We start from the raw sequence: 27,627 nt of genomic DNA, 5'->3' as shown, positions 1-27,627 counted from the left end.
GGCTCTCTCAAGTCTACCTGCCCTGGTATGACTGCACATCTACTTGAGGAAGGAGTTCATGTGAGGAACATTCCTGGCCTGGCTCTCAAGCATTCTACAGAACAGTCTGGAGAGCTGGTTTGCTGGGCTCCTGCCCCCATGGTCAGAGTGGAGTCAGTTTCTAACACATCTAAAACAGAAACCCTTCGCTGGGTGGCTGAAGGGCAACAGGAAGGAGCTGCTGTCAGAGAGCTGGCTATACTCAGCTACCACAGGGCAGTCTGGTTTAGAGTATTTTCTAAACTTGGCATGTGACCAGGTTCAATGGGGTAACTAGTTGCCTGTTTGAGACAATATAGGCTCACAAGGAGTTAGAATAGACCCAGGATATCACCAGAGTCACACACAGGCTCCATATGCCAAGCTTGCTTGGAGATTCTGAGTTTTCATAAACATACAGGTTAGGGTTGAGAGGTTAGGACCCAGGCAGTGGGCAAGGGATTCAGAATCAGGCTAAGTACTTCTAGCCCCACCTGCTCCACCTGGCTTTTCAGGGCTTCTTTCAGTTGCAGGGCCACTGATGTCCATTTTCCTGCTAGCCTTAGGTTGTCTCTTGCTTGTGTACACAGCCATATTACTCTACACACAGAGTTGGTATGAACTACAGACTTGGTGGCTTTCCTGTAGGCACTGCCACGGTGTGGGCAGAGCGGGGTGCAACTTGGACATGCACAGGAAGGAAGGGGAAGAGGAATTCTAATAGGTTTCCAGGGACAAAACCCTTTGACTATTTCACCAGTAAAAGGCTCCAGGCATCTTGCTCCAGAGAAAACACAAAAGAAAAAGCATTTTAATGTTTCAGGGACTCAAAAACAACCACCGTGATATGTCTGTATCACAGAGCTGGAGTGATGGCAAATAGGCTGTCATACAAAGTAGGCAGCCAGGGCTGACATCTTGTCCTTTGGCCGCCTGGGGTTGGGTTTCCCTGGAGGCCTCCGGCCCCGGGCCCGCCCGCGGCTCTGCCTCCTCCCAGGCCCACCTCGGTGCATGGGGTGGCAGGAGGCTGCATGCTTCAGCTCCACCAGCTCCTGGAAGACTGGATCACAGAAGATGCAGCCTGTATACTGGGTCTCACTGCCAGGGAGGGGAGACTTGACCTTGTTGAAGTCTACATCAAGTAAGGCAGCCTCGCAGGTGTTGCAGGTATCCACAGACACCCGCACTCGGTGGGCATTTTCAAAGCAGTGTGCCACCACGTTGCACTTGTTGCAGGCCACTTTCCACTTCGGGCCGGAGGTGGGGTCCAGCACCAGGACCCCGTTTTCGCACTCCACGCACTGGCCAATGCCCAGCATGCTCAGTGAATGCTGGCAGGTGGGGTGTGTGCACTCATTGCAGCCCATACCTGAGGAGAGAATAATCCTGTGACTCACACCTGCCCTGGCTCCTTCAGCCCTGGCTGCTCATAGTACCTCCAACTACTGGATCCCTACCCCAGAACAAAGTGGTACTCAGCCTGTTCTTGGGCATTCTCCTGTTCACACTGGCCTGGGTTCCTTGAATCTCCAACTGCATCAATCCACTGTCTGCTCATCTACAAGTTCTGTCTTCAATGTCCCCTGGAGGATTCTGGCTGACCCCTCAACCCTCACTTTGCTTCTGTAGCTTATTACTGTCTACTCCACATTGCCGTCATGTCACCTGGTACTTGTCTGCTGTACTGGAAGCCACTGGAGGGCAGGAACAGGGCAACCTGGGTGTAGACTGAAGCTCCTTCTAAATGCCATGGGTAACACAGGTGCTGGCCCCCAGTCTGTGATGGGGATGGTAACACCCAAGAGTGGCTAAGTGTGCTAGGCAATGGACCTCTCTGGTTCCTGGCTTGGCATTCTGTCCAGCCTGGACACAAGCTCTCCTTTTTCTAGCAAAAGGTGCACGGAGAGATGCAGCAGTTGTAAGAGCCTCGGGTGCTTGTTTGCCAGATGGCCCTATCTGTTGCCTGCCTCACTTAGCCCAGCCCCCATCCAGATCTTAAGTAAGCAATTTGCCTGTTCCATTATGACCCAGCAGGCCGAATAGGCCAGTCATGCCTGAGTAGTGTCTCACGTATTTCCTGGGGTCTCTGTCTCATTACTGGTGAGTGTGGGAAGGGATAGATAAGGTGAGGAACCACATTAAAAGTGTAAGGCTAGTGGCAGCCTGGCACCATACTCACCTTTCTTCATGTCTCGGAAGGGTGGGTGGTTGTAGCAGTAGGGACAGAGTGGGTAGCTCTTGCCCCGGGAGCCAGACGACCACAGGACCAGTTCAAAGTCATCTAATGGGCACCGGAGCTCCTTGTAGAGCTTGATGGTACCGTTTTGGGGGAGGGTGTAGGTCTCATCACAGTGGGAGCAGTGCAAGCGGCTTGGCTTGGCCTATGGGACAGGAGGGACAAGAAGGATACCAGGGTGGCTAGGCTTGACTCTTCTGCCCACTCTCCTTCTCTCCACAGCACTGAATAGGCAACTCAGATTAATCAACGGGTTATACAGCATGTGGAACTCACTGCCAGGCAAGAATGTCTTAACCCCTGGGATGAAGCTTAGGACACTTATCCTCCCACACAAAGGCAGGCATTCTAGTCTCTGCATAGGGCTTGTGCGATGGCTTAGCAGGCAAAGATGCTTGCTGACAAGCTTGAATTCTGAATTTGATCCCTAGAACTCTTAAGAGTAGAAGGAGAGAACTGACTCTGGTAAGTTGCCCTCTGACTTCCACATGTGGGCCTTGGCACATGGGTGTACATATACACACACAATACATAAATGTAAGGTTCCAGTGTTTATAATATCCAGGATAGCAAGAAAGAATGGACAACGTGTACATGTGGCCCCTGTGTTACCAGTGCTGATTCAGGCCTTGCAATCATTCTGTATGACAACCAAGACAATGAACATTATTTCTTTGTGACTAATGACAAAGTAGAGGCTTGAGGTGATGTCAGCGCATAGAATGCTGTGGCTAGGAGAGGTGGCCACAGCCCTTCACCCTCCACATACCTGGATGTACTTCATGAATCGATGGCACTTCCCACAGCGTGAGAGGGGCTTGCCCGTAGCAGCCAGGGGTGAAAAGGACACTTCCATCAACTCATCCATGCCTGAGAGCAAGCAGAGTGCAGGAGTCATGTCCCTCCTGGTCTTTGGCAGCCCTCCCTCCAACAGGTGGCTTCGTAGAACTAGGTGAATTGGAGGGAAGGACACCACACACGGTCAAGGATCCAAGTGTGACTGTGTCTCAGTGACAGAGTGCAGAGCTGTAGCCCCGTTCATCAGCTTCGTGTATTCTTGGTGTGGGTATTAATTCACCTGCTCTTTAATCCTGACAACAGCCAACAAGGAGGTATCACTGCTGTGGCCTGCAGGGGCCCCAGAGCCCAGACCCAGGAGTGGGCCTCAGGTGGCTGTCCTCGTGAGGGGCAGGAAAGAGGCAGGCAGGTCTTACCAGCAATAGAGTCAACGAAGTAGTGGAACTTTCTCTTGAAGATATCCAGGGTATGGCCCAGGACTTGGCGGTAGTCGGCTTTGCCCTGGGCAATCAGGTTCAGCTGTTTCTCCACTGCACTTCGGATGGTGGGGAGCACTAGCTCTGCATCTATGAACAAGTGGGTAAATGTTGCTGTGAGACTGGCACCCAGGGCTCTGCCACTTACCAGGTTACCCCTGGCTGCCTGTCAATAGAGTTGGAGGGCATCAAGGGCAGTTCCTATTGTCCCCAGACATTTCCTGATTTCCTATTGGGAAAGTCTTGTGTGTAGAACTCTTGTACAGAATGGCTAGGTCTGTGCTGGGTTTTTCCATCTCTCACAGGCCTGGAGGCACCTTAGCAAAGAACCGAGGTGTGGTCTTCAGAAGAGCCCTTGCTTCCCCTTTGTACCCATTACCTATCTGTTCATCCATTAAATGCCTGAGTCCCTGTAGCACCTCTGCAGTGGAGTTGGGGAATGCATGAGGGCAGAAAGCAACTATAGGAGGTAGCAAAGCCACAGCCTAAGGAGGAGCTGGGGAAGCCCATTTGGCCAGAGGCAGTAGGTTGAGAGACTCACCAATCTTGTAATAACCATGCACCAGGACAATGCCGAGGTTGGTGGGCTTGAGCCGACGACCACTCTCCACAGTGACATAGTTGCGTTGGCAGATATTGTTGATGTGCACAGGGATGCTGGCATCGGTCCCTAGAATGCATAGGATGGCCCTGGGTATTCCTCAGCCTGCCCCCAAAAGATGTCCTAGACTGTGTATTCTAATGTCATCCACCTGTCACAGGGACCCTGCTTCTTGGCTCCTCCCAGCTACCCACAGAAGGCAGGACTGTCACACTGGGTCCAGACTGCTGTCTTGTATATGTCTGCCAGGAGCCATGGTGCAGAAAGGATTCCTAAGACAGAGCAGGACTGCCCTTGCATGGTGCTGGTACTCCACTGAGTGTTCTGTGTACTGCCTTATGAGTCCACGGATGTCTCCCTGGGTATTTATTCTAGTTTTACAGTTAAGGACAGAGGCTCAGAGGGTTTAAGGGACTCTCCTAAGGTCATAAGCTATATCCTGCAACCATTAAACACAACCTCCTTGGCCTCTTCCACCTAGAAGATGTGACACCCACCCCGTCTAGGAGCAGCTTATATAAAGCCACTATTAACCAGGCTGGTTTTACCCATTTCCAGTCTCTCACCTTCTCCCTCTCTTCAGGGCCCTTCACTAACCCCAATGCGTATTTCCTACTCCAGCATGCAGCTCCCTTCATCTTGCACAGTTTTCTTGGCAGAGAAGGCAAAGCGGTAGATGAGGCATTCTAACTGGGTTGTTAGTCAGAGGGGTACAAGGGAAACTTAACATTGACTGCACACTTGTTGGTACTGACAGGGGAGCATGTATCTTTCCACGGCTACTCGGAGCAGTTTCACAGGAAAAGAAACTGACATTGGAGGCTAAGGAGCCCTCAAGGTCCCACAGCTCTTAGCCAAGTTCAGGAACTGGCCCTGACCATGGCAGTCTGCACATGGCACTGTGCCAGTGTGGGGACCTGGGTCTCTGGGTAGTGCTATAGTCAAGTCTTATTTTACTTATTTATTTGAGACAAGGTCTCACTTTGTAGCGCAGGCTGGCCTTGAACTTGTGGCAATCTTCCTGCCTCAGCTTCCTGAATGCTAGGATTATAGACATGGAGGATTACAGACATGAGCTACTATGCCCAGGTAGTCAAATTTTTTATACTGCCCTTTGGGCCTTGTTCAACAGAGTTGTCCTCACTCACTTTCCTGTTCAGAAGGTCACATAAGAGTTGTGTTCACTGTTCTTATGTTGGCTACTGGGTCCAGAACACTGTCTCATGTGTAGCCACCAGATGCCAAGGATATAGAAAGGGTTCTTAGCCAGCACTGGTTGGTGTGTCAACAGAAAGGGTGAAAGATGTTGAGGAGTAGCATTTATACTAGTGGCAGGCGGAGGCTACTGTCAAAATCCACTTTAGGCATGCTGGTCCTGGGGAGAAGTAGGCCCATACCCTGATTCTAAGACAAGCTCTGTGTCCTGAGGAGGTTGCTGTTCTGACTCAGGAATCCTTCAGCAACCTGCTCTAACTTTGAGCCTGGTGGACACTGTCAGTGTGCACTAGCCCTGTAGCACACAAGACTCTGCTGCGGTCTTCATAGCAAGGGCCAGGTCTTGATGGTAAAGGTCTAGTTAGCAGCTTTACATGAGTCTGCCTGGATCCACAGGTTATACAGTGGGCCACCAGTTACCATATGTTGGCCTGTGGACCAGTGCAGGGCCAAATACATATGGGCCACTGGGCAGGTTTGCAAGCATTGCCCCCTGGCCCAGGCCCTGGGGGATGGAAACCCTGGATCTGGGGAATGGGCAGGTGCACTCACCGATGCCGTGCTTCTCCATGAGTGTGATGAGCTCAGCCTCGGTCAGATAGTCAGGTGGGCTCGTCTGCTTTTCTACCATCTTCACTTCACTCACAGTGAAGGTGTCGCCCCTCTGGCAGGTGGGCAGACTCTCCTCCAGAGGCACACTCTGCCAGGGCATGATCTCCGTGAAGCCTAGAGAGACACCTCTGCCACTTGAGGTTTCTGTCTGGGCCTGCCATTCAGGGATCTAACATGTCTGCAGAGATGAGGAGAGAGGAGACCCCGACACCCCAGGACTCACTATTTTACCTGGGGAGATGACAGTCTTTCCTGAACAGGTAAAGTGCTCTGGCCCGATCCTGAAGGAAATAGTGCTCTGGAGGTACTTGCAGTCATGGCTCACTGTGGCAATGAAGTGCCTGGTGATGTACTCATAGAGCCGCCATGCATCACCCCCTGCAAAAGTCCAGTGGTCACCAGGGGGCCAGCTCAGGCTCAGACATTGTCCTCCAGTAGCAGGGCCTTGGCATGGGTACCAAATAGCCTCTACTAAGCCCAAGAAAAGTGTGGATGTGTGCACACACACAAGCCAGGGGCTCGGGCTGAGGAACCCTACATCAATGGAAGGCCTGACCCTGTCCACTTGTGCCATGTGGCTGTTGCAGCTTGCCCTTCACACCCTGGAAACTTAAGGAATGTGTGTGAGGATGCTGGGAAGGGAGTACCCAATACCTAATTCAGCCTCTGTGGCTGACTTCATGGGTGTGATGGGAGGATGGTCACCCGCATCATGGCCTTTTCGTGGGCGGTTGATACCTTCAGCTAACAACCGCTTCACCTGAGGAGGCAGAGCAGTTATGTCAGACTGGCTGCTTTCCTGTGGTCTTGGGTTTAGCTCAAGTGCTTGTGCTTGAGTTTGTCCCCAGGCCACAGCAGCAGTGTGGTTTAGGGGCAGGGCCCACTCTGCTCACCGTGTCTGCCCAGCATGGATGGTTGGCCTGCTGCCGCAGAGAGCCCTTCAGGTCAAAGTTCTCAGGGTAGTGGGTAGTTTCTGTCCGTGGATAGCTGATGTAGCCCTGTGTGTATAACCTCTCAGCTATTTGCATGGCGTGCTGTGGGCCCATGCCTGTGAACAAAACAGGAGGTTCAGGGGCCTGGAAAGTGGTCAGGGGCCTACCCACAGGCCCGGTCACTTTTGCTCCTCCCAAGGAGGCCAGCACCTCCTAGAGGGCAAGCATGGTTCTGAGTAGGTTCTGCTAGGGCTGAAAAGGGCTGCTGTGTATCTGTCTTAAAACATCTCTAGGGACTTGGCTAGTGGTCACCTGATGATATCAGTGAATCTTCAAGGGCTAAGCTCTGTGAGACCACTGCCTTAGGATACAGTTGTCAAAGACCACCAGTTTGAACTTGCAAAGGCAGGTCCAAAGTGCAATACCACTCACTGCTCCACAGCACCACCTTTACAGTACACACAGGATAACTGAGCCTTCAGAACACCGCTCCCTGTACTCTGGCCATGCAGTTATAACCAAGACTTTGAGCTGCTGAGCCCTCTCGAGCTACAACAAAATATACATCCTCACTTCTGTGCCCCTGGGTGTTTCCATGCTCATAGCACTTTGGGATGAGGGAGAGCTTGTCTTGCCACTCTCTAACCTGGCAGCTGATACTTGGCTAGTGGTCACCTGATGGCATCACTGAATCTTCAAGGGCCAAGCTCTGCAAGGGCACTGCCTTAGGATACAGTTGTCAAAGACCACCAGTTTTTGAGCCTAACTCTTCGTATACCTGAGGAAGCAATGTTTAGAGAGATAATGCTCATACCTGTGTCTAGCTGGCTAATGCTATTATTGCTACTGTTGAAATATACTATTTCACATCCATTAATCTGAACACCAATGCAAAGATAGGTAATATCACAGCCCCATTTCTTGTAAATAAACAGAGGCTCAGGACCGGGAATGAAGTGGTCTGTGTTTTCTTCTTTCCATATAAATTTGAAAAGGTTCAACCAACAACCCCATGGAATGGCAATCATTCCTATTCCAGAACTTAAAGAAGAGCAAAACTCACAGAAGGCTCAGATTCTACCATTACAGCACCATGAGGTACTTGGCATGGATGAGGATACTGGCCCTGCCCTGTGCTAGAGCTGAAAAGGGCTGCTGTGTATCTGCCATAAGATATCTCTATGGGCTTTAGAGAAATGTCTCTACGTACCCAGAGCTGAGCTGGCCACACGTAGCATCTCTACAGTGTTCAGAGCCAGTGGTCTCTGCTTGGCCTTTTCTTTCCTGCTTGTAGCTTCCACCTGTAGGACAGATGGAGTGATCTTTCAGAGGGTGAAGAGACCATAATCGAGATATGTAGGAAAAGATGTGGATTCATTCATTTGGTCTCCTTACTTCTGAAACTCACTTTCCCTAGCAGCCTGAAGACTGAACTGAACACTTATTTAGGATCAGGAAAGCAGACAAAGACAGAAAAACCTGGTTTTTCTCCAAGAAACAGAAAACCTGGAGGAATGGGGAAGAATTGAGGAAGGGACTGTAGATGTAAATGCCACTGAAATCAACATAGGCCAGGCTCTGGGGATGGCACTGGGCTGTGCCAGTGACGTGGCTGCTGCTGGCTGTTTGTGAGTGCTGCCAACTAGACTACTAGCATTGCTAGGCCTTCCTCTTTTTCAAGAGAAGTGAGGATTTCCATATGAAGTTGCACACATTTTAAATGGTAATCATTTTCAAGTGATTTGTGGATCATGCTTGTCTAGTGAGCTTCCTACCTTCAGGATGGTATACTTGAGGAAAAAACAACTCTTTGTTTGGCCTGCTGCAAAAACAATCCAAACAACCGAGCCCAGTCCCTTGCCTTTCCTTATCCCATGCAGACTGGCCAGGGCAGCATATTCTAGATACCCGACTAACAAATATGGGTGTTAATGCTGAGGGCATTTGTGTATATGTGGCATCATATGTTAGGATCACTTGGGGTAGGGTCTGTCATCAATGTACTAGCATGAAGCAGCTTCATGCCCAAATCAGCTGAAGCCTGGATAAAATAGCACTGAAGCAAGGTCTGAAAAAGTCAGGTAGAATGTGGCTGAAGAAGGCCAGGCTGAGCCTCAGTGATTAGACGTCACAGCTGCAGGGCCTTTGCTGTGATGGTCATGGACCTGGTCCTGTCCTGTGCAGCCAGCCTTTGTCAAGCTGCATCATCTTCTTCCTAATAGCCAAGAAGCATATTCTTCTGATTCAGAAAAATTCTAAGAAACACCACCAGAGAGGTATGAAAGCTGAGGGTAGGATCCTAGACCTGCTAGTTGTGTGACCTCAGGCAAGTTCACCAATGTACACACAAGTCCATCTGCAATTGGTAGCTTTGGCTATTGTAGAAAAGCAACCCTGCACCTGAGTCTGTTGGAACAAACAGTGGAAAGGGCCTGGCAGCATCTCAGGTGTGGACAGCACCCGGGGCAACGCTTCATAGCTGCTGCATAGGTAGAAGTATGTTAGGAATGCACGTGTCAGTAACCATTCATCTGTCCAAGAAGCCATTTGTGTTGCAGAAAGAGAAAGACTTGGCCTAGGGTCATAGAGATTCCTCTGGTCTTAGGTTTCTAGGGCCAGCCCACCCAGGAGAGATGTAACAGGTAAAGGTAGAGAAGGCATACCTGGGCTTCTTTCTCCAGTTTTGTCATGTTTAAAAACATTTGGGCAATTTCTCGGTCAAACACTCTAATGCGGTCCCAGTCCAAAAGGAGCGACTCTTCTTTATCAGTATGAACCTGTAAGAACAACAAAAGGTGAGCACACTACATGGAAGAAAATTGGGGCAGAGCAGGCTGGTTTCAGTCCAGGAGCAAGATGGCCCAGCTCTAACATAACTGTCGAGCTGTGGATCCATAAGTTGGCACCCACTGATCAGGTATTCGAAAATGGGGCTGGGTCCTTAAGGAGCACCAAAATAGACTTGCACCTCATTCTATCTCTGCCTATCAAGACCTGGTTAGCAAAACAGCACCCTCCCATCCCCCCACAGCCCTGGGACAACCAGAGCAACTCTGTATGTTTTAAACTTATGCTAAGCTTCAGGAAGTTTTTATATAAGAATTAGTTCTGAAGACTTCAACAATTTCTGAAAGTCCATGGCTTCAATCCATTGTTTGAAATTTACCACTGCAAATATTGGCTGGACGGGTGATGGGTGATCTCACCTTGCACTGCAAGAGTGGAACTCATTCCTACTTACTCAAATACAGGGCTCAATGGACAGATGAGCCTAGCTTCACTGCCCCCATGAATGCTGGCACCCCTTCTTCCTGGGCTCCAAAGACCACTCTTGAGTACTGTAACTCACATTTGTGCTCTGCCTGGGGCCCATAGGATGCTGATGGAGGAAAACCCACACTCAAACCTGGAACAACAGGAATAGAGAAGGGAAGAGAACCTTGGCCTGCAGTACCCAGTAGGTCTCTGGTTTGAAGGATTGGATTTTATCATGTCTCTCCACGCAGAATCCCAGGGTAGGAGTCTGACATGGCCCAAAGGAGATGAGAGAGCTGTCTAAATCACCGTATTTCCCCTGGAAATACTTTGTTTGAAACCTAGAGGTGAAGAGGGAGAGAAAACGGCTGATCAAGAATTCATTCTAGACAAGTCCCATGTTAAGTCCAGTCTGGGGGACTGGGGATATGTGTAGGGAGGTCACACAGGCGGCTGTGCCAAGCTTACAAGAGTGTAAGTGACAGAGGATGAGGCCATCATATAGGAACTGTGCACACAGAATGGAATGAGGATGGGGTGCCCTTCTGTTATAGTCTACCCCTGAACACTGTCCTGGACCCCAAGTATGGACAAACACACTCTGCTTACGAAGTTGTGGCCTGTGTGGTGTATATCTAATAACATGATTTTCTTCAGGGGTTTTAAAACATAGACATATCCGGTTGCTTATGCAGGATCCCAGAGGCCCAGGGGCAGGCCAGGGGCATAGGAAAGGCAGTGTCCTGTTTAAAGGGAGAGTGTGTACGTGTGCTTGTGCTGGCTGGGGAGAGGGAGCAGCACCTGGTGAACGCACAGCCGATTCGCAGGTCTAGCTCCTGGCGGGCATCCACTGAGAGTGCCTCATTATGGTCTGGCTCACCAAGGCGGGCCATGGCATTACAGATGTCTGTGTCTGTGATGGAGCTGAACCTTGCCCGGAACACTGTCTTCTCACCATCGTGGGCGTTATTCATGACGGGCAGAACGGCATCAAGGACCTGAGAGGAAGGATCCTGGCTGTGGCTAATCCCAAGATTCTTGACTCTCACTTTGTACCCCTCTGCTAGGCTGGCTTCCTTTCAGGGTTAACCTTTCCCCATTCCTACTAGACAGTCCTACATACCTTTGCTCTTCTAGAAGCCTCAGTCTCTCCACGAATCCCTTGCCACCTGGCTCTTTTTCCTTCCAGTTGCACACATGTCCAGATGTCTACCCCCTCCCCCATTTCTTTTGCTGCCCAGCATCTGCCATCCTCTCTCCTTTCTCTTGTGCTCTCCTCCTAAGCATCCAGGGAATGCTCATACCAAGTGTGCAAAGGGCCGCATGACCCCAAATCCCTCCCTCTTTATTTTCTCTGAGAGCAGAGAATGCTTTGAAGGATGAGTAGACTTTTTACATGATTAAGGACAGGAAAGGAAAAAGAAGAGGAAGAGGAAATGAGTAAGAATGAGAAAGCAACAGGCATGCCCAGCATGTGGGTGGGGACCCACATGGGAGGTCCTGGAGTTGAGACTCACTAAGAAGGCTATGTAGGGGGAGGGGAACGACCATAGAAACAGGGCCATGTAGCAGCATCCTTATGGGAAAGAAGTGGCTTTGCTTCTGAAGGGAGAAGGCCCCACAAGCTGCTATCATTTCTACTCCCAGAGGCAAAGGTCCTCTGAGGGCAGAGTACGGAGAGGAGATGCAGCACTTGGGAAGGGACCATGTGAACTCGAGTTTGCAGAGCGCTGCATGAGAATGCTGGGTGCCCTGGGCTCCTGTCTAACTGGAACCATATCTTGTACCGGGGTATGGCCCCAGGTGAGAGCTGGGGTATAGGGGCATGGAGGTGACCTGTATGGAGCCACAGCTTGAGGGGCACCAATAGGATCAGCAGGCATAACCAGCAGCGTTAAGGTGCCATGGCAGAGGGCACCTGCGAAGCCCACCACCTGCCTCTCTGAAGGCAGAGCTCTCTGGGATGGGGCAGAAGATGTATGAGGTAGGAGGTGAGGAAGAGGCCTTGGTACCATACCAAGGTGATTAATTACATGGAGCTAGGCCTGACACTGAAAATTCTGAAACCTGCATCTACCTAGAAAACTTAAAAAAAAAACCATTATTTATTGTATGTGCGTTTGCATATAGGTGCAACTGTGCATGTGCCATGCTGAGAGTGTAGAGGCCAGAGGACAACTTGCATGAATTTGTTCTCTCCCACTATGTGGGCTCCAAGGATCAAACTCAGGTCACTGGACTTGGTAGGAAGCACCTCTACCTGCTGAGTCATCTTGCCAGCCCACATTTGTGCATTTTAAAGTAGCTATAGAATTTCCAAAATAAAGGAGTGGGAGAAGACATTTTTTAAACCACTATACCCTATTTTAGCCTCAGGAATGGTATGACTGTGTAAGATCAGGGAGGATGGGAGAAAGGTCTGAAGGGAACCACAGTAGGCTCCATACTCACCTCAAAGCAAATGTTCTCCCCTTCCTTGTCACAGTCTAGCCACAGCACGATGTAATCACAGCCTCTGCCCTCCACCTGCCACATAGTACACATTGACATGCATTCCTGTGATACTCCCCTCTGGGGACAGGAGGCAGAGTCTGGGCTGAGCAAGAAACTGGCTGCAGTGAGAATGGTCCAGCACTCAGAAAAGATTTTGGTTTAGAATTGCCATATTTTTAGATAAAAAGTTACAATGGCAACAACGACAACAACACACCAATAAATAAATAAGTAAATAAATAAATAGAGGAAAAACTGGGGATGGTGGAACTCAGGAGGCAGTGGAAGGCAGATTTTTTTGAGTTTGTGGCCTGCCTGGTCTATATATCAAGTTCCAGGAGACCTAAGGCTACACAGTCCTTGTCTCAAAAAAAATGCAGTATGATCTTTATGCATGTATGTGCAAGCATGGGAGCGTGTGTGTGTGTGTGTGTGTGTGTGTGTGTGTGTGTGTGTGTGTGTGGGTATGTGGGTTTTTTTGCTACTGTAGGTATGTGTGTGTATATGTGTTTCTGTGTGTGTAAGTGTGTGTGTATGTGTCTCTAAGTGTGTGTGTGTGTGTGTGTGTGTGTGTGTGTGTGTGTGAGGATGTCAGGTATATTGCTCCACCACTCTGCCTTGTTCTCTTGAGACAGGGTCTCTCAATGAACCTGGAGCTACGCTGTTGGGCCTCAAGCCCCAAATAGGGGCCTCCTGTCTCTGCCTCCTACAGTGCTGGGGTTACAATGCATACATGAACACACTCAGCTTTTTATATGGGTGCTGAGATCCAAACCCTGATTCTTAAGCTTGTGCAGCAAGTACTCTTGCCCACTGAGTCATCTCTTCAGCTCCTACAATTTGACATTTTAAAACTTCTACTTTTATTATGGTCACAAAATATGGCATGCACTCTATAATTCCAAGAGGGAAATAAAGACTGAAGCAGATTTACTTTTTTTTAACTGTTTTTTTTTTTGACATTTTCAAACATGTACACAATGTACTTTGATTGTATTTAGCCCCCATTATTGGCTCTTGCCCCCTTTTCACTTTCACATGCCCTCTTCCTCTCCTACAATACGATCTTAATGCCCCAAACTAAACAGCCTAAGAGCTAAAATGAAATAATCTTAAATATTAACAGTGGTTGTATTGTATCATGTGGCTATGAAAATTTTTTTCTTCTTTCAATTTACCTTTATTTTCTAGTTTTTTCATAGTCTGTGCATATCTGTCTTTAAATTGGGAAAAAGTCCTTTAACTATGGCAGTATAAAAGCACAAAGTCTGCTCTCCAAACCTGGGTGACAAGGATATTCAGGAGAGGGGGCCAGGCCTGAAAGTATCTGATGGGCCAGGATGGGGTGCTCACAGAAAGATGGGCCCAGAGCTGCCAGCCAAGGCCTCTGTACCCTAGAAGAGGACCAGGGCTCAGATACTGGTGGGATAAGACAGCTGTGGCACCTATGATGCAGGGAGCCAGGTGTGTGTGTTGGGGGGGGGGGGGCGCTCCTTGCTGAGCTTCCACTCCTGTACCTGAAGGAACTTGATCATGTTCAGCTTGGGGTTAGCTTCCTTCTTCTCTGTCGGAGCTTGGCTAAACAGCTCTGCAGGGTCCACCTTGTCCCATTTGTTGTACTTTCCTGTAAACCATATCCATGTAGACACTGAATCTCACCTCAAAGTTCACAAAGGCGTGGCCTCTGCAGCTAGGAAAATGGTGACACTATCATGCAGGGATGGGTGGGGGTACCTTACCCAGGGACCCAAGTCACTACCCACTTTATGATCTGTTGGATGTAGGTGTAACTGGACCCTGGGCAGTAATGTACAGGGCTCCTTTCCATAGCACAGAGGCATAAGGGAGGGGGGTTTTACCCAGGAAATCCAGGGTCATCACATGACCACAGACAGATGTCATCTTGAAGTGGACCGGCTGGCCAGCGAAGGTTCCTGTGTACTTGTGCACTGAACATGCCCCGTTCAGCCCTTTGTGTGAGGTCATGTTCCCTGGAGAGAAGCAGACAGAAAGTTGTGAGGCTGAGCTGCAGATGCTGTGGGTCCCTGGGCCTATATGCTGCCTCTCAGAGGGCAAGATTCCTCCTTCCCAGAGCGGTCAATAGCAACATTCCTCAGGCCACTGCAGGTAACTAGGTACTGAGACTTAATGGTGCTCAGGGACAAAAGTATCTGTGAACAATTTAACAGTGGCTTATAACAAAGTTCCAGGTTGGTGGAAACTAGATGCAGACACTCTCAAGTTGTTGTGTTTCTGTTTTCACTTTTCAATTTGAATTCTGCCTTACTTTACTCAAAATTTAAGGTCATCAGAAACCTTCTAATTATCATATCCAAAACTGGTCTCTCAGCCAAACATTCTTGGGCTCTGGTGATGAAATGATGCCTTCTGGGGTCCCTCTGGATCTTAGGACTATGCATTCTCAGCCTAACTAGAAGCTCTTCCTTCTTCAACTGCTGAACCAAGGGAGGTCAGGATGGATACCAGCCATTGCAAGGCACCCAGCATCTAAATGCTCTTCCTATTTAGCAGGAAAACAACCCCCTACAGACCACCTTGGTAGTAGAGTGGAGCCTGAAGGGCAAATCTTCCTCTACCTCCCTGGGTCTTAGCCCATTGGTCACTTCTGGGTAATGTGAGGTGCAGAAGATGGAACTGCAACCACATCAAGGGCCTAGCAGGTGCTCAGTGGTGACGATACCCATGACATGGTCAGATTCACCTCCTTTCAGGATTGGTTCTGCTGCTTTAACCAATGCCCCCAAATGGTCCAGAACCTTAACAACTACGACAATTTCAACTTCACTGTGAACCTGTTTTTTCCTGGAGGCCTCAATCCTCGTGCTCCACACGTGGGGACAAGCACATCACAAGTGACTTGCTACTGGTGGCTTCCTAAAAGCCTGCTAATCTGAATCTACTCAGCAGATGGAGGCACACTTTGGAAAAAGAAGTGTCCTAAAAAGCACAAATGAATGCACTTATAGATCAAAGCAATAAAGCAGCTTAGTGCTTGTTCTTTCCTACCTCGGGAGAGGATTTTGGCAATGGACTGTGCCAGGGACGGCTTCTCTGCCACCATCAGCACGGTCTTCATTCCTGCACTCAGCTGACAGGGCCCTCAGACCGCTATACCCAGACCAGGACAACAGCAAAGAAAGGTTCAGAAATGGCTCCGCTGCAGTTCAACACGACTGTCAATACTGACTCCTAAAGAGAAGGAAAGACACTCAGATTCATAATTGGTCAAAGTGCTGAGAATAAGTGACTATAGAATGTCAGCCATAAATGGGACATTTTATCATTCCCTCCAAAGACCGGGGAACATTGTGGAAGAGAGAGTAGAGAGAGGGGACAAGCTAGAGGAAGGACTACAGTGTTGTTATATGCACACTGATGAGGTTGCTGAGGGAAGAGAAATATTTTCTTCAGTGGTGTAGCCACTGGTAAAGTGCCTGGGTTCTATAAATACCCTAATGAAACTCACTGGGACACTGGGACACAGACACACACAAAGACAAAGGATAAAAAGATATGACAGTAGAAGGGGGTTAGTTGGAAAGAGAAAGGGAATCAGTGGGAGTGGGAAAATAAAGGGCAATTAGGAGTGAATATAATAAAAATACATTATATTCATGTATGAAAATATTACAATAAAGCATAACTACATAAAATTAACACATGCTAATAACTGGGCTGGCAAGAGGGCTAAGTGGGTAAAGGCACTTGCCACCAAGGTTGATGACCTGAGTTTGATCCCTGGGACCCACAAAGAGGAAAGAAAAGGGTTCTGTAAGTTGTTCTCTGACCTTTATACATGTGCCATGGCATGCGCATGCCCCCCCCCACACAAAATAAATATAATAAAAATTAAAAAATATATATGCTAATAAAAAAAACTTAAAATATCAACACTTTCAACAGACCTATGCCATTAGGATAAGTGACTTTCCTTTCTTACTTTGGTGCTGGAGATGGAACCCAGGGCCACCAACACACTAAGCAAGTGCTCTACCACTCAGCTGTACCCTTACCCCTAAGGAAACTTGCTTTTATAAAACCCAACAAAATTAAACAAATAAAAAGCCTAGGACAAGAAAAAGAAAAGTTAGGGAAACTTGAAGACATCTAGCCTAAAACAAGGTTAAAGAAAGTGGGAATCTGGCTTTATGTAGGGCAAGCTGAAATGACATTATGATATTATGTCAATTGTTGCTAAATTCATGATGAGAAAGATACTGAGCCTATAGATCTGGGTTTACAGGCTAGGGCAGGTATGGATGCCTAACTCTTTGGGCTGGTTCTGGGGGTACATAGCTTTGGACTCATCTCTTGAAGGCAGAGGAATAACTACCTTCTCTCCTTTCATGTATCAATTCTGTTGGGTTTCTAGGCTGAGAGGGGCACTTCTCCCTGGCTGGGTACTGGCTGTCCAGGGATATATGTTATCTAGTGCAGATGTCTAGGCTAGCCCTCCTACTCCAAAAACCTATGATATGGCCTAAGATGCTGTAACTGGAGGGTCCAGTCCCCAGCAGCACACAGCAAGCTCTTCCTAGCTACTGTTCTACCTACCTCACTACCCATATCGCCTCACAGGCCATGCTCTGATTGAATTGAATTTTCATCTGATAGGAAAAAAAACGTCTGTCTGGGCACTTGGGAGGTAGAGCCAAGAGGGGTCATTTTCGGCTATATAGTAAGCTTGAGGTCAGCTTGGGCTACATGAGACCTTGTCTCAAAAGATCACACATACTCTCTCTCCTTGGAACCTCTGTGCTTCTTGGCTGAAATATTCTATCACATGTGAAATACTGTTTAGAAAATTTTTTTTTTTTTGGTGCTGGGTATGGAATCCAGGCCCCTGTACAAGCCAGACAGGTGGTCTCCCAGAGTTACACTTGCAGTTCACAGAGCTCTTCTTTAAAGAACTCTTCTAGCACTGGCTACCAGAATTAAACCTTTCCTTTTGAAATCCACAGCTCTGGGGCCTGGCCTTTGCCTTAACCCACTGCACACTGTGCTATGTTCAGTTATACCTTGTCTCCCCAAGAGGACATGGAGATTTCACATCTAAATCTCTGTTGGTATTTGCTGCAGATTTCTGGGCTTGAAATGTCACCTTATACCTACTGGCCAAGCAGAAAAACAAAAACCAAAACTAAAACCCAAAACCCCACAAAGCTATATGAATATTTTCTTTTTCTTTGTTGTGTTGGGGGGTTGAATCAGGGCTGTATGGTAGACAAGTACCCTACAATGAACTATACCTCCAGTCTTTCTGATCCATATACATATAGCATTATTATTGAGACAGGATCTCATTCTGTAGCCCAAGTTGGCCTTGAACGGGTAGCAATCCTGTCTCAGCTTTCTAAGTGCCAAGAGTATATGCATGAGCCTCTATGCCCAGCAACACTGATGTTTAAAATACAGTATTTTATGTATTTAAAAAAAACCCAAAGACTTTTGTTGAGACAACTGGGTAACCTTCTGGGTGAAAAAGTGGGATACTGACTTCATAACCTGGGACAGCTCAGGGGGTAATGTGCTTGCTGTGCAAACATGAGAACCCACATAAAAAGCTGGATATGGTGTATGTGCTTATAATCCCAGTGCTGGGAGCAGAGACAGGCAGATTCTGGGGCTCACTGGCCAGCTAGTCTAGCAGAAACGGTGAGCTCCAGGTTCAGTGAGAGACTCTGTCCCCAAAAAATGGGGTGGAGAGCAATGGAGGAACACCTCTGACCTCTGGCCTACGTCGTGCACCTGTACACACATAAAAATCTGAGTTTCCTTTCTGTTTATTTATAACTATTTATATTTTTACCCATTTTTCTGATTGGATTGTTGACCAGGATTTGGGTCCAAGTATCCTTGTAGGGTGGCTCATAACCACCTGTGATTCCAGTTCCAGGGGATCCAATGCCCTCTTTCAGTCTCTGTGGGCACACACATGCACATAATTAAAAATAAAAATAAAGTCCCCCCCCAAGAAATTAGAATTTTGTAATCTGAAAATTGACAATATTCATCAAGAAAATTAAGAGCTAAAGCAAGTCTGTACTTAGGAGTAAAGACAAAGTTTGAGAGCACAGCCAGTGTTGGTGTGAGGCGCTAAACTGGAGCCATCTGTTCAAGTGCACTTCCTCAGCAGTTCCTTGCATAGAGATGAAAGCAGTTAATACAGTGATGTTACTGATTAACATGCTTGGTCGAGTCCAGTCCAGGAAAGATGGTACAAAGCAACACTGGGTCATGTCCTCTTAGAGCTCATACTGCAGTGCTGGGTGTCCATAGGTAGGAGGAGAAGGGACTGCATTAGATAGCATCTGGGAGAGGTAGAAGGACCAGGGAAGGTGAGGCTTGGAGACAGGTGGCTGGGCTGTTGGAGGGGCAGTAAAGAGGGTGGCGTGGGAGGTGGGAGACCTAGGAAGCAGTGGAGGACTGCCCTGGAGTGTGCCCCCTGACTGACACACAGAAAGAGGTGACTGGGCCCTAGAGAGAGCCAGAGCCTAGGCAAGACTGGGATGGGGGTGACCACCGATAACCTCTAGACTTCCGCTCAGACAACTGAAGAAAGGATTCCTGCTGCTGATGGCAACACAAGAAGCAGGTCAAGGTAGCACTCAGGAGTAGTGGTTCAGGTATTCACTGACTACTGAGGTGTGGTGGAGGCAGCCATAGGGGCACACGGAAGGAACATAGCTTCAACTCTAAGGCATGAAAAGGAGCCATTAGAGTATGGCAGGAGAGGTGAGGCCAGAAAGCCAAGAAAAAAAGCCTTCCAGTCGAAACCATCACACTGTCAAATGCAGGCTGGGTGACAGGGCAGCTGAATGACTCCCAGTGACTCTGATGGGAACCAGCTATGGAGTGACAGAGGCGAAAGCTAAGTGAGACAAACTCTAGAAAATCTCAAGTGTGTTTCATTTTGCTTTAGATGGATGACATGCCAGTGTGATAAGAACTATCCCAACAGAGCAGAAGGAAGAGGAGGGAGTGGGGAAGGGCTGGAGTGATGCCAGGATGGGTAAAGGAAGGGGTGAGGCAGCTGGCTGGCCAAGAGCAAGGATAAGAGGCTGGAGAGGGTATGCAGGCAGTGTGGGGCTGGGAAATCCTCTTGGAGGAAGCAAGGGAGGGCAGGAGGTGGCACTTCTAGGTGAATATGAGGGAGGAGAGGGTAGGGGTTGAGAGGCATGATCAAGACGGCAGCCCCAAGTCCAGGGAGGGTGAAGAGTAAGGAGACGGTGCAGGGACAGCCCACACCACTGTGCTCCCTGGGCTCTAATGGCAGGAAGCTAGATGTTAAGGAGCCAGAAGAAGCAACTCTTGGCTGGCAGGAGTGGGGAATATGTACAGGATTGGGTAGTAGTGACCTGGGAAGGGCATAGTGTCTGAGAGACAACCACAGAAACAAGTGGTAAGTGCTAACAAGCCTGTCCATGTGGAAAGTGAGTGCCTGAGAGACAGGACAGGACTATGATGGAGTGACTGTGGACTGGGTGACAACACTTAGAGGAAATACACTGTCATTTAAAGTAAAAGATCAGAACCAACCTCTGTCAATATGGAACTGGTTACATACAAATATGACACGTAAGTAAAAGAGAAGCCAGATTGCCATGATCAATTATACAGGGAACCTGAACAATTAAGCCATGTATAGTACACTGCCACTAGTGATCAAACACACACACACACACACACACACACACACACACACACACACACACGCATGCTTGTTTACAAAAGGCAAATGTGTCTGAGAACAACTTAGAAGCAGTTGTCCTAGGGAGGGTGTTAGACTGGGGGTGTGTGGTTCCTGCTTGCCACAGTCTTTTAAATGTAGTGCTATGGATATATATGACTGATGAAAAAGAACAACTGACAATGAATTTCACCGCACTAAGAGGGCTGCAAGAGCCACTGTTCAGAAACAACAGAGATGTTGATGTCAATGAAAAATCCTTCGTAGGTGTCTGTCAGTCTGGGTTGTCCACCACAGCCCTTGTTGCAGGACCACAATGAAATAAAAAGTACCCCAAACAAAAATTTGGATGTCCTCCCTAAAGATACAATCTCACAGAAGAAAAAGAGCCAGTTCTCCAGGAACGATAGCCTGGTGGTCTGCAGGTGAGCTGTTGGGCCATCTGCTACATTTCTGAGTCATGGCTGTTCTTACCTTCAGAACTCTGCCTAAGTCATCCTTTCTTCTATTTGCTCTTTCTGACCTGTCCCATTCTGAAAATCATATCTGGTATCACAGGTCTGTTTCTCCCATGGATTTAATTAATTGCTGTATCTTTGACACCTAGTTTGTTGGATGAATGAATGAATGAAGCAACTTTAACTTCTGCTCTCCATTCTGGAGAAGTTTTGGTTCTACCAAAGTCAGAGGCCCAGAAGTGAAGTTTAAAGAAGACCCAGGGACTTTTTTTCTCTCACCCAGAGAAACCAGAGGCCAGAAGGGAGAATGGGAAGGAAATTGTTCTGTGAAGGCTTTTGAGTTTCCTGTCTCTTTCAAAGTAGGACCAGGTACTGAACAAGTCTAGTCAGTGCCGCTGCGGGTAGGGTGGGGTGGGGCAGGGCATTGTCATACTACTGTACTGCCCTAGAGTAGGAATGTAGGTCACACTAGAGCCTGAGTGGCAGGACTTGGATTTGAACCTGGCTCTTTGGTCTAGAACTGTGTTCTAAGCTTTTATCCTGTTGCCCTGTTTTACTACATGGTTTCACTTACCACTAAGCTGATATAGATTCCATGAGGTTCTTGTCTTATAGCTCCTAGAACATGAGCAAGTTCTGGGAGAACAGGGGTTCTGCCTTGCTCACTCTAATAGGAAGTACGAGATGGCGAGCAATCGTCACTGAATGAGTGCCTGAATATATGAATACAATTTTATCTATAAAGTGAATAGAATGCTTATAGATCCTTCAGTTTTAAAAACTAATTTTAAATTTATAGTGTTGTAAACATTTCTCTTCAACGTTCTTTTTTCCATTGTTTCAAAGTTGTGGGAGTTTTATATCTTTACCACTCCCCTTCACATCCAAGATCCTGTGTTTTTGGATAATAGACTGTCAGTCACTTCAGAGAGAAACATTCTGCCATGGCATCATGAACAGGACTATGCCATTTATCTGGGAAAGGGAATACAACTGAGCAATATACACAAGGTATGTGACACTTCTCAATTTCAGAGTGTTTGTTCATCTGCCAGACTGTGCAACTACTGTCCACTTTGGATATACACTTGTCTTCAGTAGCTTTGACGCTGAAGAAATATAATTCTAGCATTTCAGTACTACATGGGGACTTTGTAATATTCTGAGAATCACTGTTTCACTAGAGGGAAAATAAAAATCACTTCCTAGTGCCAGGCGTGGTGGCATATTCCTGTAATCCCTTCACTCAGGAGGCTGAGTAAGGCAGGAGGATCATAAGGTCAGGGCCATGCTGGGCTCCATAGCAATATGCTGTTTTAAAAAATAATTCCTTCTTTTAGGGGTATGGAATCAGGTAACTCAGGGAAAGGGGCTTTGACAATCATCACAGAAAGGAAGAGACACTAAGTTTCAGAGAAAGCGACTTACTAGGTCACCTAGGAAGTTGTTGAGATAGAGTTGAAACTTTTCCTTATGCCCAGCAGAAAATGTTTTTCTTTACTTAGATCAGGTTCTACCTCTTAAAAGATTTCTGCAGTCTTAACTGTGATTAATTTTAACATTTCCCTATTTTCCATTAAGGCATATTTTCCATTTCAAAACAGAAACCAGTGAGAAAATCTGAATGGAATGTGATGGTTTTCACATGTTGCTTATACACCATTTTTATACTTTTGGCTTGTTTTTTGAGACAGGGTCTCCCTGTAGCCCCAGCTGTCTTGGAACGTACTATGTAGACCAGGTTGGCCTTGAACTCACAGAGATCTGCCTGCCTCTGCCTCCTGAGTGCTGGGATTAACGGCGTGTGCCATCATGTCTGGCTTTGACTTGTTTTATTATTACTTAAGATTTTGCTTTTTTTTTTTTTTTAAGGGCCTGGTCTAGTGCTGTATACCTTTAGTCCCAGCACTCAGGAGGCAGAGGCAGGTGATCTCTGTGACATCAAGGCCAGCCTGGTCTATACAGGGAGTTCCAGGCCATCTGGGCCTACATGGAGACCCTGTCTCAAACCCTGGCACCCTCCAAAAATTTTTGGGTTTTTTTTGGGGGGGTTGGGCATTGAAGACAGTGTCTCATATAGCCCAGGATGGCCTCAAATTCACTACATACATAGCCAAGACTGGCCATGAACTCTTGATCTTCCTACCTTCAACTCCTCAGTTCTGGGAATACAGGCATATGCCAATATGCCTGGCTAAGTTTTTGTATATAAATGCTTAAATATATAAAACAGGCTCTTTAATAATAACCTACATGATACAAGAAGTTCAGTCTTGTCTGCCAGAGCTGAGGCTACAGCTTGTCCTATTTTGAAGAGTAAGATAATCAAGTGCTAATCAGATGTTGACGGCAAACACTTCACATTGGGCCAGTAGCTAGAAAGAAAGGTGGGTTCAAGAGAAAGTAGCAAGTTAGCCTGTTGATACCTTGACAACTTGCACCAGCCGGTCCAAAATTTGGAAAGGTAAACTGCAGTTCTGAACAATTCAGATCAGTGACAAGGGACTTGGAAAAGGGTGGACTTCTTTGCCCCTCTAGCCATCAAACCCAAGATATTCCGGCCTGTTACAGTACGGTTCCCAAAGGCAGGAGGGAAACTCGGGCAAGATGAGGTCACTGCCTTTCTTCCCTTCTCTTCGTCAGTGGCTGACCCTGGATTATAGTTCATTTGTTCACACACGTTTCCTCCCTCTGCAGAGGTCAAGCCAGGGAACAGCGGCCGCCTCTAGACTGGAGCGAAAACTTTGCCTCCGACTGTAGCCTGCAGCAGTATGGCCTCCCCGAGCCTCAGTTTCCCTACCCGTGGGACCCGGGAAACCTCACCTCGGAGCCGATGGAGAAGCATTAGTCACAGCGCGCGCGTGGGCCCACCGCCACCCTGGAGACCCACGGCCAGCGCGGGCCTGCGGGGCGCCGCTGACCCCGGCTGGAGGGCGAGAAGGAGGAGCCGGTCAGGGACCCTCCCCCGCGTCCTGGCCGGGGTCTAAGCTGCGCTACCATTCCAGAAATACCGGAGGAAAGCCCGCGCCTTCCGCTTCCTCCAGCAGCCTGCAGCCCACCGCTCACCCACTGCGCCGCTACAACTTTCGCTCCGGGCAGGCTCTCCGGGTGGACACCGCGAACCTACTTCCGGGTCCGGCCGCTGGTGGAGTCCCCAGTCTGCACTCCGATGCCGGCACGTAGGTGTCTGCGAGTTCCTAGGCTGCTGAGTTCCGGGTGCAGGGCCTGCTGCTAGCGCTTCTTCCTTCTGCCTGCCCAGGCCTGGTGCAGCCAGAGTCCGCCAGCCTCCACTCGGCCTGGTCTGGCCGCAACCTGGAGTGGGTCCCCCAAACCCCGTCTAGGGGAGACAATATTGAGGATTACCCTGATTATGAGAATTATCGCGAAAACAGATGCTATTAATAATTAAAATAAATTTAAAACTACAGATAGCAGGCTTCTTTCAGTGCCGGAAACATCTGTGAGGCAGGGATGGTGGCTCATACTTGTAATCCAGCACTCCGAAGGCTGAGGTGGAGGGTTAGAGGCCAGCCTGGGCTACATAGTAAGTTTCAGTCCAACCTGGACTACAGGCTGTCTCAAAACAAATCAAAGCAAAACAAAATAAAATTGTGGCGTGAATTATCTGTGGTAATATATTTGGAAGATGACGAATAAAAATTTTTGTTAATGGCATTAGAATCATGGAAGATTTATAATAATTTCCATGACTTTATTAGAATATCATTTTCATTTATTTTTAAATGGTCTCATGTGTGGCCCAGGTTGGCCTCAAACTCCTGGGCTTAATCCCTGTTACCAGAATTTTTAGGGTACAAGTCTAGGCCTGACAGCCCCAAAGAGCTAGGATTGGCCACCCACCCTTAATACATCAATTAAAGAGACAAGTAAGGGTCTTCAAGATAGCTCAGCAGGTAAAGGCACTTACTGCTGAGCCTGAGGATCTGCATTTGATCCCCAGTACCACATGGTGGAAGGAGAGAACCAGTTCTGCAAGCTGTTGTCTGATTTCTGCTGCAAGTGCATGGGCCATGAGCTCCCCACCTCATGCACACGCAAAATAAGTAAGAATTAATTAATTAGTTATGAGTGATAGTAACTAATGTCTATGAATGTTTTGCCTACATAAGTGTACCATGTGCATGCAAGGCCAGAAGGGAGCATCAGATTCCCTGGAACTGGAGTTACTGCAGTTATTAGCTGCCATGTCAGTGCTGGGAACTGAACTTGGGTTCTCCGCAAGAGCCGCAAGTGCTCTTAACCACGGAGCCATCTCTTCAACCCCTAAATTAAAAAAATGTAAATAGAGATGAGTAATAGTAAAAAGGAGAGAAAGAAGATTTATACAGTGTGGCCATATTTGATAGAGGAACAAATAAAGAGGTTCAGTGTCTTCCCCAAGTTCCAGTTAAGTAGAGAGAAAGAGGTATGCTTAATTAACAGTCATGGTCATTATCATCCACCCATCTTTGGCTCAAGGTGATCTGATAAATTGTCAGAACTGAGTGAAATCTCTTCCATGGAGGCAGGTTCCTCCTATGACTGGAACCAGGGCTTCAGCCTTTCTTTTACCCCAGCATGAGATTCTTAAGGAAATTTTCTTTGTGGGTACATTGTTTCAACAGTCTGATAAATCAGTAGTCTGATAGCATGATTGTCTCTATTTAAAATGCCTTTGTAATCTCCTGGCAGGAGTGAAGAAATTTGAAAAAATAGCTCTCCCTTTGTCTTATCAGATCATGGCCCTTACTGCTTTTTTGAAGCCTTATCACTTTACTGTGTTCTAGGAGGTAAAAGAGCCAGGTTGAAGGCTCTGCTGAATTTGGGAGGGGACAGAACATTCTACTCTTTCTGAGGCCCCCAATTTCCTGCTGTATGAGGCAGATGTTTTTGCTTCATACATGTATGAATATATCCCCTTGTCCCAATTCACCAGGCATTTAAATTTGTACAGAAAATCTGTTTCTGTGGGGCTCAGCTTCTTGGGGGGAGGGGAACTGAGGTCAGTCTCCCTCAGGGATATGAGCCCACCAGCCAGTTCCTAGGTTCTGGTCCATGAGTTTCTAGCAGGTGTTTCCTCCCAGAACACTTCCACAGGACAAAGCTAGAGCCACAAAGTCTGTCACCAGACTATTCTGGTAAGGGACTCTGCAAACCTCAGAAAGTCTGGGATGGTGGTGAGCAAGAACCAGAGGTACAATGACCCTTTCCTCAGAACAAGGAGGAGAGTACTGCCCATCGGGTACAGGCCTCAGGAGCAGTGGCCATGGGAGGCAGAGTACTGCAGGTTTCACCCTGTGTCCTGGGCTTCTGTCCTGCTCATGCTGCTGGTCCACCTCACAGGTAAGGGAATCTTGGGGCCTGGAGCCTCCTGTCCCCTTTTCTTGCCTTACTCTGCCCTGGGGACCAACATTCTTCTATCTTCTCAGGTTGTGGTCCTCATCCCATGCTTCATCAACCACTGTCAGCCTCTTCTTCCCTTGGAACCACCATCCGCCTCACCTGCACTCTGAGCAGGAACCATAACATCAATGTTTACAGCATTTACTGGTACCAGCAGAGGCCGGGACACCCTCCAAGGTTTCTCCTGAGATACTTCTCACACTCTGACAAGAAACAGGGCCCCAACATCCCTTTTCGTTTTTCTGGATCCAAAGATGTTGCTAGGAACCAGGGATATCTGCGCATCTCTGGGCTGCAGCCTGAGGATGAGGCTGTGTATTACTGTGCTGCGGGGCTCCGGAGCCAGGAGAAAGAGAAAGGGATGGTGAGGGAGATGGGAGGAGAAAAGTAGGCTACAGATTCAGGCTCCCAGGCAATCCGAGACCCTGAGACCTGGAACTGAAGAAATGGTTGGCTTTGTTGGGCTAGGCTGGTAGGGGGGGAGGAGGGGTGGAGCCCTGGGGTGTAGAGCCAAGGAGATGGAGTCGCTCAGCTTCTCCTTATCTCTGTGTGTCTTCATAAGACCCATTGGAGGGCGGATTACAGAATTAAAGCTGTTTTTCTTAGTTTGGTCTGGCTGCTGTGTGATTTCAGAAACAATCTAAGAACCGCCAGGTGAAAGGTCCCAAGAACCTGACCAATCACACTCAGTTTAGAGACACCAGGGACAACACTTACCTGAACTCTACTCTTGAAAATCATGGGGGCAAGTAGATGACAAAAACATCTTAGAGGGGGACCATCTTACCAAGGACAGGGCCATCTATTGGCATCTCCACAGTCACAGAGCAAAGAGCTTAGGAAACACCATCATTGGGCCTCTGCATTGGGGGAGAGCAGGTGTCAAGTGACAGGTCTAGAGTAGGCTCTGCTCCTTGGTGCTAATGATGTTTGGGGATGGACAGCCCTTTGTCATGGGGCTGTCTTGTGCATTTTGGGTGGTGACCAGCATCTCTGGCCTCTGCCACCAGATGCCTGAACATACCAGATGGCCCTCACATGTGTAACAACCCCAGATGTTTCCAGACAGCACTAAAGGTACCAGGGTTGGGAGAGATACAATGACAGGGGCCAGCAAGCATTTTCTGTAAAGGGCCAGATTGTAACTATTCTTGGTTTTGTGGGCCATACTCTGTCTTGGCTTTTTGAGTCAAACTATTCAATTCTGTCTTTATAGCACAAAACAGCTACAGATTAGTAAACAGTGTGGCTATGCTGTTAACTTATAGAAACAGATGGGGCTGGGCAGGATGTGACCCTCAGACCACAAGTGGCCACCTCTGCCCTGGAGAAATGCTACAGCTCCTGCCTGGGTTTCAGCAATCCATGCTGGGGCATCATCAGGGACCTTCTCAACTTTTCTTGACCGGTGGCCTGACT

At 48.0% G+C, this 27,627-nt stretch overlaps 2 protein-coding genes across 10 annotated transcripts; one reads left to right on the top strand and one right to left on the bottom strand.

Moving 5' to 3' along the window:
* Positions 1-800: 800 nt before the first annotated feature.
* Positions 801-24,204, bottom strand: Top3b (DNA topoisomerase III beta). 9 transcript variants are annotated; one of them, XM_029567893.1, is made up of 20 exons: positions 23,872-24,204; positions 23,059-23,180; positions 18,467-18,578; positions 15,664-15,846; positions 14,496-14,627; positions 14,154-14,260; positions 12,595-12,669; positions 10,945-11,141; positions 10,328-10,484; positions 9,552-9,665; positions 8,099-8,189; positions 6,850-7,004; positions 6,611-6,716; positions 6,188-6,334; positions 5,897-6,070; positions 4,070-4,198; positions 3,469-3,618; positions 3,024-3,124; positions 2,198-2,399; positions 801-1,387 (listed from the first exon to the last, which is right to left on the bottom strand). In XM_029567893.1, exons 4-20 carry the CDS (start codon positions 15,731-15,733, stop codon positions 906-908), a joined length of 2,589 nt encoding a protein of 862 aa, XP_029423753.1. In that variant the 5' UTR covers positions 15,734-15,846; positions 18,467-18,578; positions 23,059-23,180; positions 23,872-24,204; the 3' UTR covers positions 801-905. The 9 variants fall into 9 exon arrangements, with proteins under 9 accessions (XP_029423753.1, XP_029423752.1, XP_008840417.1 ...); XM_029567892.1 differs by having other exon boundaries at positions 23,629-23,910; XM_008842195.3 differs by lacking the exon at positions 23,059-23,180 and having other exon boundaries at positions 23,872-23,986.
* On the top strand, positions 23,901-26,667 carry Vpreb1 (V-set pre-B cell surrogate light chain 1). Its single transcript, XM_029567897.1, has 2 exons — positions 23,901-23,984; positions 26,235-26,667. Exons 1-2 carry the CDS (start codon positions 23,975-23,977, stop codon positions 26,597-26,599), a joined length of 375 nt encoding a protein of 124 aa, XP_029423757.1. The 5' UTR covers positions 23,901-23,974; the 3' UTR covers positions 26,600-26,667.
* Positions 26,668-27,627: the final 960 nt, after the last annotated feature.

Source organism: Nannospalax galili, unplaced genomic scaffold (assembly GCF_000622305.1).
Source record: "Nannospalax galili isolate Female #2095 unplaced genomic scaffold, S.galili_v1.0 scaffold321, whole genome shotgun sequence".
Lineage (NCBI taxonomy): Eukaryota > Metazoa > Chordata > Mammalia > Rodentia > Spalacidae > Nannospalax > Nannospalax galili.
This window is presented reverse-complemented; position numbering and strand designations above follow the sequence as displayed.

Bases quoted from the DNA above. Each gene is read 5' to 3' on its own strand.
- Top3b (XM_029567893.1), bottom strand. From the start codon at position 15,733: ATGAAGACCGTGCTGATGGTGGCAGAGAAGCCGTCCCTGGCACAGTCC. The intron at 4,199-5,896 runs GTGAGTGCACCT...TATGCATTCTAG, and splicing joins CATGGAGAAGCACGGCATCG to GGACCGATGCCAGCATCCCT. The intron at 1,388-2,197 runs GTGAGTATGGTG...TTCTCTCCTCAG, and splicing joins CTTCCGAGACATGAAGAAAG to GTATGGGCTGCAATGAGTGC.